This window comes from Rhinolophus hipposideros (assembly GCF_964194185.1).
Source record: "Rhinolophus hipposideros genome assembly, chromosome: 23".
Classification (NCBI taxonomy): domain Eukaryota; kingdom Metazoa; phylum Chordata; class Mammalia; order Chiroptera; family Rhinolophidae; genus Rhinolophus; species Rhinolophus hipposideros.
The window spans coordinates 15,843,617-15,862,082 of record NC_138069.1 but is presented as its reverse complement, the minus strand read 5'-3'; the positions used below and the strand labels follow the sequence as shown (position 1 = coordinate 15,862,082).

General features: G+C 38.8%; 1 protein-coding gene across 1 annotated transcript in view; it reads right to left on the bottom strand.

Moving 5' to 3' along the window:
* The window catches only part of LOC308491688 (ankyrin repeat and KH domain-containing protein 1-like), a 101,216-nt gene extending 85,649 nt beyond the window's left edge, over positions 1-15,567 (bottom strand). The window contains 1 exon segment of the mRNA XM_081035642.1: positions 15,096-15,567. Within this exon segment, the coding sequence (XP_080891768.1) occupies positions 15,096-15,386 (291 nt within the window). The 5' untranslated portion in view covers positions 15,387-15,567.
* Between the last annotated feature and the right edge of the window lie 2,899 nt (positions 15,568-18,466).

The following is an 18,466-nucleotide window of genomic DNA, read 5'->3' as shown; positions in this document are numbered from 1 at the left end:
AAATGTTACCTTGGGATTTCTTTAGCTTCACATAGCACAAGAGAACTATATCATGCTTTGCCTAATTCTAAGTTAAAACTGGAGAAAGTTAACTTCACTTTGCTCAACTATAAAAAACTTCATTTCTAAACTACAGTTTTAATAAAAAATCTATTATTTTTGAAGTCTCTAATTAAAGATGGGAGAAAGGAAAGTCTTTTTTTAAATAATAGCTATCTAAGTACTGACAAAAATAAGTCACCATTAACAAAATGCCTCATATGTATCAGCATATCCCATATGTCATTATATTCAATCATCTTACCTACTCAATGAAGTAGGTCAACTGATCTTCATTTTAAGTAACTGAAACTCAGAAAAGGTAACTTGCCCAAGATCATATAACCATGCAGGAATCTGAAGCCATGTATTTCACACTCCATGTATTTCAGACACTTTCACCACACCAAACTGTACTAAATGAATCTTCTTCTTTAGTACTAACTGTACTAAATGAAACAATGGAGTATAACTAGAATAAATCCTAAGCAATGACGTAAGCAAAGAATCTACAAGTATTGCAATGTTGCAGTTTAACAGTAATAGTAATGTCAGGAATAAACTTTTTAAAATTAAATGTAATAGATTACCAAGCCCACTAACTCCTCTCTGCCAGAATTCTTAAACTGACAGACAAATCACATTTTCATTTAGTAATTTCTGGCAGCTCCATAAACATGATTTCTAACCAGCATACTACCTACAACAAAATTTGTGCCACAATAGGTTTTTTTTTGTGTGTGTGTGTGTTTTTAAAGACTGCTTATATGCTCATTAGAAAAGCCACAGGAATGAAGTATCTGGCAATTAAGGTCAAGAAAATCTTACTGTTGAAGGAAGAAATTTTACTCTATATATCATAATAAATGGGTAAGGTTGGGGTTAAAAAGAAGTCCTGGCTTCTGCTCATTATCCTAAATAGAAAATAAACATTGAACACTCAAAGGAATACTCAATTTAAATAAGTTAAAAAGAGCTCAAACATCCATAAACCTCCAATTAATACCAACAAGGGGAGGACAGCATAATGACTAAGAGCAGTGACTCTTAGAATAATACCAACCAGTCCACGGCTCCGTGTGATCTTAGCTAACGTGTTTTTACCTCTTAGCCTCAATTTTCCTCAGCTATATCATAACTATATCACAGTTATTGATGATTAAGCAAGACAATATACCTAAACTTGCACAACAGTGTTTAACACATGGTAATTGCTCAACAAATATTAGTTATCATTACTATTAATATTACCGCTACTACTATTATTAAGGTCAGTTTGCCTAAGGACCTTGTCTTCCTATACTCTTGCTTTCTACCCCACAAAAATAATATGGACTCAATTATACTTGTCTTAGGCTAACAAGTAACCTGAGCATATTAAGCACTACACATACATTCATTCAACATTTACTGAACAACTACTATGTGCCAGACTTTCCAGTACATACGAGGAACACAAAAATAAATAAGACATGATTCCTGCTCATTATGACAGACAAATAAATGCAGTAAAATATTACAGATGCTATAATAGACAGTTATATACAGACAACATGGGAACACAGAGGAAGGAATGGTGAATTCCAATTGGGGTAGTAATAAAGGAAATCAGAGATGACAACTCTGAAACAAGAAGGTATCCAACAGGATGCGGAAGAGGGAAAACAGTGAGAGCAGCAGTGCAGAGTAGTAGTTATAAACATCAGCTTTACAGTCCAAGATACCTGGATTCAAATCGTGGCTCCATCATTACTAGATGCATGATTTCATGTATGTTATATAATGTCTCTAAGCTTCAGTTTCCTTATCTGTAAATTGGGAATAATATAATTTTCTTCAGATGGGAGTTGTAAAGTTTATTTGAGAATAGAAAGGTAAGCTTTAGCCCAGTGGACAAGAAGCACTCAGCACATAGTAGTTATTAGTATGATTCCAGAAGCCAAAGCAGTGGAAGCAAACATACCACAAGCATATATAGTTTGACATGTCCAGAGAACTCGAGCAATTTGGTATGGCTGGAATATAAAAAGCAAATAAAGTTGGGTACAGCAAGGATATGGTTGGGAAAATATACAGAAGCCAAATCCTAAATAACCTTGTATCCCATATCAAGGAATTTGGATTTATCTAAGGAATGGGAAGGGTTTTTGCCAAAGGAGTGATATGACTGAACTGGCAGTAGAGAATTTACTCTGATAACACGATAGAGGAAGAATTAGGTATAATCTTGGAGGTAGATAGAGCCAAGCATTACTGCAATAAGTGCAGGTGAAAGACATCACATAGCAGAAGCAGTGAGGATACAGTGAAAGGGACACATAAATAAGATATTAAGAATGAACATACAGGACTTAATGCCTGCTTAGATGTGTATGGTGAGAAGAAACAGCAGATGTGAGCTCCAAGGTTTCTGATGATAAGAGACTAACGTTAGGAGAATGCAATTTACAAAGGTGGGGGGTGGTTATAGGTCAAATACATGTACCTGATTTAACAGTAACCTTAAATAATGGTCTCTTCAAATTCAAAGAAAATAAACTTTCCTTTGTTAACCTGTCAATCAAGTCCTAAGTAAAACAGGTACTAAAATATACCACAGACGCTCACTGTTCATAAAATTAAAATAAGTAATTTAACATAATGGGGACCACTTGAGCAGTGAAATACAAGATTCGTTTTTGCAATTTAATCACACAGGTGATAACACTGGCTTAGGTGTCAAGCAAATTGCTATGTTACTTAAATATTGAATTCACATCTCTTTAAGAAATTGTTAGAAGATATCAGATGCAAAAACTCTTACTTGCTATGTTTCATATGTTATTCCACTTATCCATTTGTTTGTTATTCTAAAAAAAGGAATTCTGCCCATATTTTTCTTGCAGATTATAGTCTATACCAGATGCACTCAGATCGCAACTGCCCAAACAAACCATCTCCTCCCGCTTCACTTTTATTTCCTCCCAAACATATATCCAGGCTTTGTCAGGGAGGGGATGCACTCAAAAGAACAAACACTGATACTCCGACAATTCACTCATCTGGCAGCCTGGCAAACACAGATTTAGATCACGCTTCCCCTTCATCCACCTTCAGCACATACAAAAGGAGCAGAAATTTCAAGAGCTGGAATAGTATTATTGGGGGTAAGAACAGGATCTTTTGTGTGTGACCACGAATTCTACAGCATATTATATACCCCCATTAAATCTTTCCTGATTTAAACCTGAGCTGAAGACCAGATCAAGAGAACAAGAACATATCCAACAACCCAGCTAGCCAAAACAATCTTGAAAAAGAACAAAGTTGGAGGATTTACGACTTCCCAATTTCAAAATTTACTATAAGAAGTTACAGTATCAAGAAAGTATAGGGCCGGTCCGGTGGCGCAGGCGGTTAGAGCTCCGTGCTCCTAACTCCGAAGGCTGCCAGTTCGATTCCCACATGGGCCAGCAGGCTCTCAACAAAAAAAAAAATAATAAATAAATAAACTGGTAACGGCGGTTATCTGAGAGAACTAAAAAAAAAAATTTATAAAAAAAAAAAAAAAGAAAGTATAGACCTAGCATAAGAAGACATGTAAATGAATAGAACAGAAGTTCACCCTCCGGAAATAAGTCCTCACATTTGTAGTTAATTGATTTTTGACAAGGATGCCACAACAATTCAATGGAGAAAGAAACAGTCTTTTTAACAAACGGTGTTGGGACAATTGGATATCCGCATTCAAAAGAATAAAGTTGGACCATTACCTCACACCTTATATACAAATTAACTCAAAATGGGACCGGCCTGGTGGCTCAGGTGGTTAGAGCTCCTTGCTCCTAACTCCGAAGGCTACCGGTTCGATTCCCACATTAGCCAGTGGGCTCTCAACCACAAGGTTGCCAGTTCAATTCCTTGAGTCCCGCAAGGGATGGTGGGCTCCACCCCCTGCACCTAAAATTGAACACGGCACCTTGAGTTGAGCTGCAGCTGAGCTCCTGGATGGCTCAGTTGTTTGGAGCGTGTCCGCTCAACCACAAGGTTGCCGGTTCGACTCCCGCAAGGGATGGTGGGCTGTGCCCCCTGTAACTAGAAAACGGCAACTGGACCTGGAGCTGAGCTGTGCCCTCCACAACTAAGACTGAAAGGACAACAACTTGAAGCTGAACGGCACCCTCTACAACTAAGATTGGAAGGACAACTTGACTTGGAAAAAAGTCCTGGAAGTACACACTGTTCCCCAATAAAGTCCTGTTCCCCTTCCCCAATAAAATCTTTAAAAAAAAAAATTAATTCAAAATGGATCAAAGACCTAAATGTAAGAGCTAAAACTATAAACCTCTTAGAAGAAAACAGGCATAAATCTTCATGACCTTGGATCATGCAACAGTATCTTAGACATGACACCAAAGCATAAGCAATGAAAGAAAAAAATAGATAAATATAAAAATTGGGCTTCTGCAAACCACGTATCTCAGGGACTAGTACCCAGAACATGTAATTTTTTTTCTAAAAAAAAGAAACACAATTCAACAATAAAAAGACAAATAAACCAATCAAGACATGGGAAAAAGATTTGGAATTTCTCCAAAAATATATAAATGGCTAACAAGCACATGAAAAGATGCTCAACTTCATTAGTCACTGGGGAAAGGCAAATCAAAACATAACGAGATACCACTTCATACTCACTAGGATGGCTATAATCAAAAAATATATATTAACAAATTTAGCAAGAATGTGGAGAAATTGGAACACTCATACATTGCTGGTGGAATGTAAAATGTTGAGGCTGCTATAGAAAACAGCTTGGCAGTTTCTCAGAAAGTTAAACATAGTTATCATATGACCAAGCAATTCTACTCCTAGGTATATACACAAGAGAACTGCAAGATATGTACAAAACCTGTACATAATTGTTCATAGCATCATTATTTGTAATAGCCAAAACGTGGAAATAACCCAAATGTCATCAATCAACAATCAATCAACAAAATGTGGTATATTCACAAAATGGAGTATTATTCCAAAGATACAACATGTAGAAACCTCAAAAACAGTATGGTAAGTAAAAGGAGCAAGGCACAAAATACTACATGTATGATTCCATTTATATGAAATGCTCAGACCAGGCAAATCCAGAGAGAGAGTAGATAAGTGATTACCAGGGGCTGCATGGAGGGGGGAATGGGAAATGACTGCTAATGGGTACAAGATTTTGTTTGGGGGTGATAAAAATGTTTTAAAATACACAGTGGTGATGGTTGCACAACTTCCTGAGTGCACTAAAAACCACTGAATTGTACACTTTAAAGAGTATATTCTATGATGTGTGAATTATATTTTTCGAAAAATACTTCAGAAACTTGTTAAGTTCCTATTTTGATAAATGCACTGTGGTTATGTAAGAAAATGTCTTTGTTGTTTGGGAATGTACACTGAAGATTTTACAGGTAAAGAGGCATGACGTATGCAACTTTCAAATGGTTCAAAAAATAAATTATTTGTTAATGAGAGAGACAAAATAAATATAATTGGTGAATCAGTAAAGGGTATATGGGAGAAATTCCTTATACTATTCTTGCAACTTTTCAGTAAGTTTGAAATTATATCAAAATAAAAAGCAACAAAAAAAGATAATGCATCCAATATAAATGGACTATTGCCCCTTTGGGGATTTTGCTCTTTGATAATAATAGTTTGTTTCAAATATTACTAAATTTAACAGTTGCACAATTTTTAAGACAGAAATAAAAATGTAGAGATTTAGCAGAAAAGAAGGAAAACACAGAAAACAATGAATTAGAAATTAAGAGCTGAAAGTCCTTTCAAGTGTACTATTCAAGGTATCAACTGACATGGCCAAACCTTTACCTTCTGACTCAGGTTTCATAAAATGCCTATGTGAAAACTTTTTCAATTCTAAATCATTAAAGAAAATACTATAGGTTTATTTATCTACGTTTAATTATAAATACCATATTGAGATAATTCTTCCAAAACTCATCTACAACTCATCTCTAATCATGTAAAGGATAAAAACTATTCTTCCTAGCATTTAATGAGTATTTGAAGCATCATGATCAACCACAAATATTCAATGTAAGGACAAATCAGGAAAAAATAACATCTACTTAGAGCACAGCATCCCATGTCAACTGGGTTCGACTTCAGGGAGGATATTAGCGAGTGCTTAGTCTATCCCTGCTATAGATGCTTTTTAATCTTTTGTCAAACTCAAACCTTTTCATTTGCTAATATCTATTGTGATGAAATAATTACATAAGGTTTGTATTAAAACTTGTTCTCACCCAAAGCAATCTACAGATTCAGTGCAATCCCTATCAAAAGCCCAACAGCATTTTTTTTTTTTTCAGAAATAGAAAGAACCATCCAAAAATTCATGTGAAATCTCATGGGATAGCCAAAACCATCTTGAAAAAGAACAAAATTGGAGGACTAACACTTCCTCATTTCAAAACTTACTGCAAAGCTACAGTACTCAAAACAGTGAGGTACTGGCATAAAGACAGACATATAGACCAATGGAACAGAACAGAGAGGTCAGAAATAAACCCTCCTATATATATGGTCAATTGATTTTTAACAAGGGTGCCAAGACCATTCAATGGGGGACAAGATAGTCTTTTCAACAAACGGTGCTGGAGAAACTGGATATCCACATACAATAAAGTTGGACCCTGACTTGACACCAACCACAAAAAATTAACTCAAAATGGATCACAGACCTAAATGTGAGAGCCACAACTATAAAATTCTTAGAAGAGGGGGCAGCCAGTTACCTCAGTTGGTTACAGCGCAGTGCTCTTAACAACTAGGTTGCCAGTTGGATCCCCACATGGGCCACTGTGAGCTGCGCCCTCCACGACTAGATTGAAACAACTACTTGACTTGGAGCTGATGGGTCCTGGAAAACATACTTAAAATAAATAAAAGTTTAAAGACTAATACTAAAATAAAAATAAATAAAATAAAATTCTTAGAAGAAAACACTGGGAAAAAAATCTTCATAACATTGGATTTAGCAATGACTTCATGGATATGATACCAAAAGTACAGGTAACAAAAGAAAAAATAGATAAATTGGACTTCATCAAAATTAAAAACATAAGCATGGAAGAACACTTTTAAGAGAGTGAAAAGACAACCCATGGAATGGGAGGAAAATATGTGCAAATTATATATCTGATATGAAATTAATATCGGAAATATATAAAGAATTCCTACAATCAAACAATGAAAACAACCCAATTAAAAACGGACAAAGGATTTTAATAGACATTTCTCCAAAGAGGATATATACAATGTCCAATAAGCACATGAAAAGATGCTCATCATCACTAACCATTAGGGAAATGCAAATCCAAACCCCAATGAGATACCACTTCGTACCCATTAGGATGGCTATCATCAAAAACAAAAGCAAAACAGAAAATAACAAATATGGGCTAGAATGTGGAAAATTGCAACCCTTGTGCATTGCTGGTGGGAATGTAAAGTGGTATAGCTGCTATGGAAAACAGTATGGTGGTTCCTCAAAAAACTAAAACAGAATTACCGTATAATCCAGCAATCCCACTTCTGGATGTATACCCAAAAGAAGTGAAAGCAGGGACTCAAACACATATTTGTACACCCATGTTCAAAGCAGCACATTCACAACAGCCAAAAGGCAGAAGCAATCCAGTACCCATCAATGGATGAATGGATAAACAAAATGTGGTATGTACCTGTTTCCCCGAAAATAAGACCTGGCTGAACAATCAGTTCTAATGTGTCTTTTGGAGCAAAAATTAATATAAGGGGCCGGCCCGGTGGCTCAGGCAGTGGGAGCTCTGTGCTCCTAACTCCGAAGGCTGCCAGTTCGATTCCCGCATGGGCCAGTGGGCTCTCAACCACAAGGTTGCTGGTTCAACTCCTCAAGTCCCACAAGGGATGGTGGGCAGCGCCCCCTGCAATAAGATTGAACACCGCAGCTTGAACTGAGCTGCCTCCCAGATGGCTCAGTTGGTTGGAGCTTGGGCTCTCCAACCACAAGGTTGCCGGTTCAACTCCTGCAAGGGATGGTTGGCTGCGCCCCCTGCAACTAGCAACCGCAACTGGACCTGGAGCTGAGCTGTGCCCTCCACAACTAAGACTGAAAGGACAACAACTTGAAGCTGAACGGCACCCTCCACAACTAAGATTAAAAGGACAACAACTTGGAAAAACGTCCTGGAAGTACACACTGTTCCCCAATAAAGTCCTGTTCTCCTTCCCCAATTAAAAAAAAACAAACAAACAAAAAAACACATGACGCCTATATTAACTGGTGTGACAGACTTTATTAAAAAGAAAAAATTAATATAAGACCCAGTATTATATTATATATTATATAAGACCCAATCTTATGTTATAGTAAAATGAGACCGGGTCTTATATTAATTTTTGCTCCAAAAGTCACATTAGAGCTGACTGTACAGCTAGATCTTATTTTCGGGGAAACGTGGTATATACAACGGAATAATAGTCTTTAAAAGGAATGAAATTCTGATACATGCTACAAGGATGAACCTGGAAGACATTATGCTAAGTGAAATAAGCCAGTCACAACAACAGAAATACTGTATGATTCCACTTATTTGATACGCCCAGAACAGTCAAATTCATAGAGAAAGAAAGCAGAACTGTGGTTGCTAGGGGCTGGGGAAGGAAGGCTAGGGTACTACTGTTTAATGGATAGAGTTTCTGTTTGGGAAGATGAAAAAGTTCTGGAGATGACTGGTGGTGATGGCTATACAACAATGTGAATATACTTAATGCCAATATACTTTAAAATGGTAAATTTTATCTTATGTATATTTTAACACAATTTTTAAAAATTGTAAAATGGTCATTTGTATGTTATGTGTATTTTACACATATTTAAAAAAAAACACAAAAACAACCTTGTTCTCAATCTAACTGTCCCCATTACAAACTGTTAAACACATCAAACTTACCTTGGCAACTTAATAAACTATTCTCCTGTTCAATTCTTTAGTTCCTAGGGCTAATCCCTGGGGATACACTTGCCTTTCTCTTTTCAAAATTACACACTAATGCAGGTGACCCAAACCACTAGGATACAGTGGGATATCTACTTCATTTAAAAACAAAACAAAACACCCTTTCTACTACTGAAAACAGCATCCATTAAGGGAAAAACTGGAGAACTGAAGTGTGTATAGTGGAGAAAGAACAAAATGTGCTCTTTGACAAAACAGTTGCTAAATTTCATTCTAGCAAGTAAGAAAGAGTCTTACATACAGCTTTAATTTCTTCCTAGTTTAGGTAAAGTCCTCTGGAAGAAAAGTAAACCAGTCAATCGTAAGGCAAGTGATCTTCATTAAGAGGAACCATACACTGTCAGTAACTAGCACTAGAGTAGCACAGATTTTAATTTTTACAAATTAGTGTAACAATATCGCAAAACAAATTTCCCATATTGGCAAAGGTGCAAAGTTGGGTATATGCTTTTCTCTATCAGTAGTTTTAATATTCTTAATTCTCTTAAAATGAATAATGACAAGGCCTTAACGTTTCATGTAGGTTCAATTACAAAATTACTTTAGAATAGTGCTCCTCCTATACTCAATGGTACATCTTTGATTTCCTTCTTAATATATTGATCTACATGATAGTCACTAATTTCATTAAATAATATAAAATTTTTCCAACAAGGTCAACTATGGATGATATGCTAGTCTGAGATAGGCAATCTTAAGCAACCAATTAATTCATTGGTACAATGCATCAGAAGAGAAACAGTAAGCAGGACAATCTAGCAGGTAAGAAAATTAGAATGGTAGTCGGATGACTTATTTTAATCTACAAATTAGCTGTGTGATCCTGGGCAAGTCACTTAGGCCAATGGTGTCCAGACTTCTAAGCTTTACCCAGGGTCCTGACATGAAGTTTCCAATTTGATATTGTGTCAAATACAGATATTTTTAAAATTAATTTTTTAACAGTAGAAAGGGTATTATCTCAAAATAGAAGTGGAAAAAAATAGCTTTATGAAAAATTCACTACATTGTCCTTTCTTTTCTCATTTCACTTTAAGTCTATGAAAACTTCAACAAGGACTAAGCAAGCGTTTATTGGAGAAATAGCATTCGGTTACCAAAAACATTGCCTATTTCTTAATCTGAAGAAGCAAAATAGTAGCATGGGTTCTGGATTCAGTAATGGATTCAAATTTTAGTTTTACCACTTACTAGCTGTGTAACATTTTAACCATTTTTTTTTTTTTGGATTCATCACTTCTCTGAGCCTACATTTATTCTTCTATAAAAATGTAGATAATACCTACCTCAAAGGAATGTTGAAACGATTAAATAAAATAACGAAAGTATCTAGTACGATACTGGCATATAATAAGCATTCAATAAATGGTAGCAGTTACCTAAAAATGAGATGAGATAGGATTATCACCAAGATTCTATGACTTTATAAACAAGCAACAGGAGAGGAAAATTGTAAATAACAAGGTCCAAGAAGGTAGATATATTGAAATAGTTCACTTATAGTGGGTTTAAAAAAAGAATTGATTTTATTTCTTATAACTTTGGTTCTGTATGAAGGTAAATTTGGCAAAAAAAAATTGGTATAGAGGGCAGCAGGGCTTTTCACTGTATTTGTCTTTATTTTGCTTTGACTTATGAACTATATGAATGTAATCAACTATTGAAAGGTACTAAATAATAACCAAAAGAAAACCCCTACATACTTCAGGTTTCACAGTAAGATTTTCCTCCACCCATACCTAACAACTGTTTTAACCCACCAGTCTTATAACCATGATCAACCATGATCAAAATGATCAACACATCATTTTATATGTAAGGTCTTCAGGCTTTACAGAATAAAACTTAGGCAAGGTTGAATACTCATGCAGTATAACAAAGTGTTATAGTTAATAACAGGTTACTTTTCCTTCAGTAAACATTTCCAGTATCTCCAAAATTTGCTCACTAGAATACCACGTTATATTTCCTATTTTATCACTAATGGTGACAATTTATGGAATCAAGCCCCTTCTACCTTGAACAAATATATATAAATATATATAAAGGCTTTTTAGAAATTCCTTTTCCTGGACAATAAATGAATGTTTCAAAAATAATATAGTATTTTAAATGAAAGTTCCCCCAAATGATAAATATACAATAGAAAATTTACAGCATCAAACCTTTCAGTATATCCCTTTTCAATTTCTCTCTTGTTCAGGTTATGAGCTTAAGCCCTGAGATGCTATTAAAAGCAGTGACTCACCTTGTTTACCTGAAGTTTGAATACAGAGTATTCATGAAAATATTACCATCCCTGACAATAAGAGTGGCCTCTAGACTAGAGGTTCTCAACCAGGGTGATTTTGCCCCTGGGACACATTTGGCAATGTCTAGAGACATTTTTGGCTGCCACAGCTGGGTGGGTTTTACTGGCATCTAGTGGGTAAAGGCTAGAGATGCTGCTAACGATTAGAAGAGCCCCTCGTAACAAAGAATTATCTGGCCCAAATGTGTTGCCATTAAGAAGCCTTGCTCTAGATTGTAGATCATAAGTAACCCTAAAAGAAATGATCCGTCTCCTCTCCTACCGGAGAAAATCAAAATGGAACTTCTGTCTGGGTCTGTGCTGTTGACTCTGAAAGTAATTTTTAGAAGAAAAAAAATTCCCTGCAAAGCTTTTGTTATAATCTGCTATATAATTTGCATTAAATTGCTATATATAACGTCTGTGTGCTTTTACCTAAATATGGCACCTGCCTCAAGATAAGGAAAAAAAACCTCATGATATAAAGCTATGATTTCTAAATGGATGTCTATCTTTAAAGTGTGTGTATACAAATGTGTGTATACACACATATATAGGCTTATATAAGCCTGGACAATTTACTGAAAAAAATGTAATGTGGTTACCTCTGAAGAAAGGGATCTGAAGGGTCAGTAGGGGTGAGAAGGATATATATATGTGTGTGTGTGTATATATACATATATATTCTATAGTGTTGAATTTTACACCACAAGACTGTATTATTTTTATAATTTTAAAAGGAGGATGTCAGACATATATACATACAGTATATGCATACATTCTTATGACAGAAAAATTAAGAGTCATAAAGCTCACCAAAGTGCTTTCTTTAGTAATTTTATTTTTCTTTTAACTCGCTAAAAATAAAAGACTACAAATCTAAAATTAACATTTAAAAATTGGTTTTTAAAGAATTATCAACCTGATCTCCACTCTGAACAATGGGTATATTTCAATAGGATCCATGCAAGTTCTAACTTCTATTCAAAGCCTTCGACAGCTAAGGAACATGCTTATTATGCCTGAAGAAATACAAAACACGTTATTTACCCCAATTTTTAAAAGGAGCACCAAAGATCCCAAAGGGTGGAATTCCCTAAGGCAACACACTTCTAATATAAAAAATTTACAAGACCCAACCCCCTTCCTCAAACTAAAAGGTCTTTTGACTTAGCCAGCAAAGAAATGCAACTTTTTATTCAGCTATAGGCTCTGATAATGAATAGAAAAGAGGTCCTCAGAGTATCTACACCTCTGTGTACCAAATGTATACCATTTCAACTAATTGCAGAGCAAATATTCCAGGCCTCTATGTTTCATACTCATTTCTCACCTAGTCCTGCCCCATTTGTAGGATAAAACAAACTTCACTCTCAAACTACAAATAACTCATTATCTCTCTGGATGTCTAGATTATAAATATTTGGCTCAAAAACATCTACGAAATAGGAAAATAATAGGAATAATGCTAATAATTTTAGCATTATTCATAAATGCTACTTGGGTATTTTTTGAAGATCATTATTTATGGTCTTCACACTGTAAATTCAAAGTCAGTGATATGGGAGGAGACAGCTCATCTTGTCAGAGAGAAAAGAAAAGGCAAGAAATTTGCTTGAGCAAAATAGGTCATTTCACTCACAAAGTTATAAACTATAGCCTACTACACGTACAATACAGCAAAGACTAGATACTCTAGGAAGTTCTTCTCTATGTGATAAGGGAGAAACAAGACATAAAAACAAAATTTACTTTCTCGATAGGTTAAGAAAGAATCCATATAAACACTGAACATCATCTTAGATTAGGCTAAATTGTCTGAGTATCCTAGAAACCTCCACTCTAAAACGGGGTCCATATATATATGCTTAATACCTAAATCCTTTTTAGGCAAAGAAAACTTAAGTAAACAGGAGAATAAGGGGTTCTTCTACCATTGGCTTAAATGGGTGTAGGAATCATGAATAAATAACTTCTATGATAAACGTAAAAAAAAAGACACAAAAGGTGTGGATTCTGCTCATAGCTTTAACCACATGGTATGCTGACTCTAAATGAAATGCTGTGTGTGTGTGTGTGTGTGTGTGTGTGTGTGTGTGTGTGTGTACATAAGCCTCACAGAAATGGTTACTTCAAAAGCTCATTTCCCAGATATAAAGAGCCAAAAGAGTTAGAAATGTATGACTTTGGAAGCTCACTAGCACTCTACCTCTGAAGAAATTTAAGAATACTATTTATGTAAAAGCAAATGAGTGACCTTTTATCTCACCTACGATGATTATGTCTAGAATAGTCTAGAAAATCAAGGACATTATCTTTCTAGCACACTTAGATCAAAGCAAACCTCTTCAGTCTCTCTCACAAGTTTCAAAGATATTCCCACTTTATTTCCTAGGTAAAAAGTACAGCATGTATTCTAGGTTCATCTCTCATCAATTTTCACTGAAAGGATAAAAGAGTTCCGCAAGCCCAACAGGGGAGGTGAAATTCAAAGATACAGGCATTCAAGGGACTAGCTCCCTTACAAACTTACAACACCGTTTTTTTCCAAAGCAAAATGTTGGAGTCAAAATGTATGAAGGTTTTAAATCTAAAGGAACCCCTGTTCAGACCTAGAATGTAAAACTGAACACTATATTCTGCAACCCACAAATAACAGTTTCTCCTACTCCTCTCAAATACAACAGCCAGGATAGCTGTACACATAGAGAAATCCCTGTACTTTAACACCAAGATCAGAGGTTAAAATAATTGGTCATAGGGGATGAACCAGACACCTTAGAACCAAAATAGAATACTCTGAGCACTTAGAATAGTCATCACAGTACAGTACTATATCCAAGCCACAGGGAAGGGGAAAAAAATGTACAAATATAAATTATCTCCTCTTTCCTTAGAGCCCAAAAGATGATACCTACCATCTAGGCTGCTCAGACCTAAAAAGGCCCAGAATACACGAGTTAAAAGAAATGAACGGCCTGATAACTAATTTCCCTCTCTGCGAAAGGTGTCTATAGGGTGCCCCACCTTCTCCAAGCCTAAAAATATACAGAGTTCAGTTATCCAGCTACTCTGAAGTTCAAAACTGCACGGGAACTTCCTTTTCCTGTCTAATTTCACAAAAGGTTCCAGGTGCAAGACTCACGTGATTTTTCATGGGTAAAAGCAGCGAGCTCCTTATTTATTCTCACCTGGTTCAAACTAAAGAAGGGAATTAACGATCCGTCTTAAATGCACAGGTAAAGCACAATGCAAATATATGTGCAACCCCTCCACTACGGAGAGAGGCACATAGTGGAAATGCTCTTTGAGCTGGCTGGCTCTGCCTGTCTCTCGGTCTCAGTCTCTCCCTTTCTGTCTCGCTCTCTCAGTACCAAGGGCAGGGACTCCAGCAAGACCCCGCCCCCCCCATCTCCAAAGCGGGGTGGGCGGGAGGTAGCCTGACGAGTCCTGGTTCCCGCGCGAAGCTCAGGGACCAAAGGACTCCCCATTGTGGGTCTACCGATGGTGACGGGAACCGGTCCGGCTTGAGCCGCGCTGAAGAGTAAGCCGAGGGCGCAGCTAGGCCCGCACCGCTGCCACTGCTCCTTGGGGCCGATCGCTGTCAGAGAACGACTCCGCCCGGGCAGCGGGCGGGTGGACCGGGCCCTGTGCCGGCCCAGAGAGCATTCCTGCCCCACGCCGTGTGGAAGGTGGGGGTCCCGGAGCCGTACCTCGGACACTTCGTCCTCGTCGCTGCCAGAGGCACCACCTCCACCCCCGGTTCTCAGCACAGCAGCCGCCAACTTGAAATCCAGCGCCGCGTCCCCTCCGCCCGTGCCGCTGCCGCCGCCACCGACTCCCGGCGCTGGCCCGGCCTCCCCAAAGAGTCTCACGGTGCGGATCCCCAGCCCGACCCCTCCCGGCGGAGGCGGCTCCGAGGCCCCGGCTGGGGCGGATCGCGGAGCCACCGAGTCCAGGTCCTCCTCAAAGGAGGTGCCGCCGCCTCCGCCGTCGGTCAGCATGGTCGCACGCGGAGCCGGAGACACTGCCGAGTCACTCGCGGCCACCGCCGCTGCTGATCCCGGGAAGGAGAGGAACAGCAGGAGGAAGAAGCGTCTCCTTTCCCCCGTCCCAGCAGCGCCACTAACTTCTCACTGCCTAACCTGCTGCCTCCCGCCCCACACACTCGCCACTGGCTACAGCACCAAAGCGGCTGCAGATCATTGGCCAAGGTGACCCGTCGCTCAGGCTCTTCGTCACGCGCCGCTCGCTGGCTCGGGGCCTCAAAGCTGCGTTGACCCGCGCAGGCCTAGGCGGTTGCGAACACCCGCCTCCTACTCCCCGCGCACTGACTTCCGGTCTTTTTCTACGTCTATTGGTCAAACTCTCTGACTATCGCGTCACGACCTTAAAGTGGATTAGTTGGCCTTATGGTCAGTCATAGTGACCCCTGACAATGGGAGACTTCATTGGCGTTATAAAGTGTCGGTCACTTTGTCACAGGACGTCGCGTGGTACAATTGGCTGGTAAGAGTACCATTTATCCCGCCTCCATCTGAGGTGACGGGAAAGGGTTGGGGAATTTCCACTTTTGATAAAAATAATGGCTGAAGTGACGGACGATTCGCAACAATTGGTGAAATTTGGAGTAGAATTCACCCTGCGCTCGGGGAGACGTCTACGTCAAGTATGCAAGAGGCGCGTAGGTAATGCAGCTCCCACCTGTCGCTCTCCTCCAGGCACGGAGACTGCGGCCGGAGGGTTGCTGCACAGGGATTGGAGGAAGAAGCCATCAGTCTCAGCTAGGCTCCACCTTCCCACCAGGCCCTGGTTGGAAAAGCGGAGCGTCAGTCACTAGAGAGGTCGCCCTTCTGGGACAGGTGAGGCAGCCTGACTTTTTTGCCTCAGGCTCTTTGGGCTGGAGTAGGGAGCTGCAAGAAGTGAGGGACCGGGCTCGTCCTGCACCGAGCACCTTTCGCCTTTCCTAGAGGAGCCCAGCGCGCGAAGCTGAGAGGACCATGGGTGCTGTTTGGGATGGCCGCCCGAAGGCGATTCGGCCCGCCCGCGTGCCGGGACGTGGCTGGGCGCGGCAGCTCCACAACCTGCGGGCGGGATCGCCCCGCGGGGCCGCGTTCTCTTGCTTGTGGAAGGCGGCGGGCCTGAGGGCTGGACAGCGCCATGCCTCAGTACTGGGAACTGTCCCACGACAGGAGGTGGGAAGGCCGCGACGAGCGCGGGAAGTCAGACCACGGGGCAGTGGTTACGAGTGCGTGTTCTGGAGCAATTTCGAGTTCTGGTGCCGTCACTTGCTGTGTGACCTCCGGGCGTTTGTTGTTTAATCTCTGATTTTTCAGTTGGCTCATCTGTAAAATGCGAGCCGTATTAGTACCTCCTTCGTTGGGTTTCTGTTATGAGTAAATTGGGCAATAACAGAAGGCGCTTAGCAAAGTGCCAAACTTAAAAGACTCGTTTTTGTTAGCTACTCGTCCTTCAAGAGTCCTCCCTCTGCCCCTGGCTCCTGCCAACCAAACTAATTCTGGTCAGATCTCTCCGATGCAAAGCAAGGCTACCTAGCTAAAGGGACCTTGACTCTCCCAGGGACCTCTTACCTCTGTTATCTGTATCTCCGTCTCCTTTGTCAATAAAGAGGGGTTTAAAAATGCTCATGCTCCATCTAATCCTGTGATCAAAGATCACGAGAAAGGCGTTTGGTGAAGTTTGTATGGCTAATGTCCTTTGACCCATAGAATGTCTGTAGGATTTTTAAGCCAACGTGTTGGCTACAAGCAAACGATGTGGCATTGTCCCCTCTCTCAAATTTAACAAAGGACTTCTTGATTGCGCAATATTTACTATTTCACCTCCCTTGAACTGGAATCTGAAAAATGTATAAAGAATATAATGACTTTTTCAAACTGACTTTTTAAATGGATTCTTCCAGACAGTTAAAGAACATTTTGAAGATTGTGAGCATTTCTTTGGTTAAGTAATTGCTCATTTTGGCATTTCACATTGCAAAAAAAAAAAAAAAGAAAAACACTTTTCTATGAGCAGAACATGTTAGGTAAATGTTCTTTCTAGATAGTAAGTTGTAGAAAATGGAAAAAAGTCTTGTACCTTTTCTAAAAAACTATTTTGGTGTAAATGCCATGTACACTGGCTTTGGTTAGAATTTGTGGAACTTAATTAGTTCATATCCTTGCTGCTGTTTAAATTTTCAAGACATGTGACTAGGTCACAACCCAAACTAATAGCACCAACAAAAGAAACCCAGCACTGCCCAACCCACTTCAAAGCTGGATTATCCAGAATTGGTATGGATACATCCTTAGGCAAAAACAGGTATTGACTGGTGCAACATCACAAAGGAACTACTTGTCATTCCTGCCACTAATACAAAAATAATTTCTGATGCAACTCCCTGAACAAACTCATTACATTCTTTAAACAAACGTAATGAATCTCAAGGACAGAGAGAAAGGAAATGTGGGTATATACATTTTCCCTAGTATATATGAGAGAGAAAAAATACTCAGTGCCTAGCAACCAGCCCTGAGTATAGCCAGGAAAATAAGCTTGAGCAGTAATCTTTTTTTCTCCTGGACCTTTACCTAAGACACTTATTATCAGTAGTTTGACAGCCAGTATGGAAGTTAGGAACTCCAAATGTTTATTTTGCCCACTAAACACTCAGATCTCCTCTCACAAGCAAACCATATTATTAGGTTTTAAAATATTCTTCTGGAGACTTTTATACATATATAAGAAATCCCATACATGTCAATTTATGATTGTTTTCTTTTTAACACAAGCGGCTGCATACTATACACACTTCTGTATCTTGCTTTTGTTTTAATTCTAGAGATATTCCACATCAGTACATAAAGAGCTGTTGTTCTTGTTTACTACTTCGTAGTATTCTATTGACTGAGTGTACCATTTATTTGTTCAGTTCTATAATGATGGACATCTAGATTGTTTTCCTTGTTTTGGGGGAGGGGATTAACAAACAATGCTACAGATGTCTAACTTTCTAACCTACTCTATCCTCCTGAAAATGCTGGACATATATTAGTTTAATTGAAAAATCATAAAATTGCAA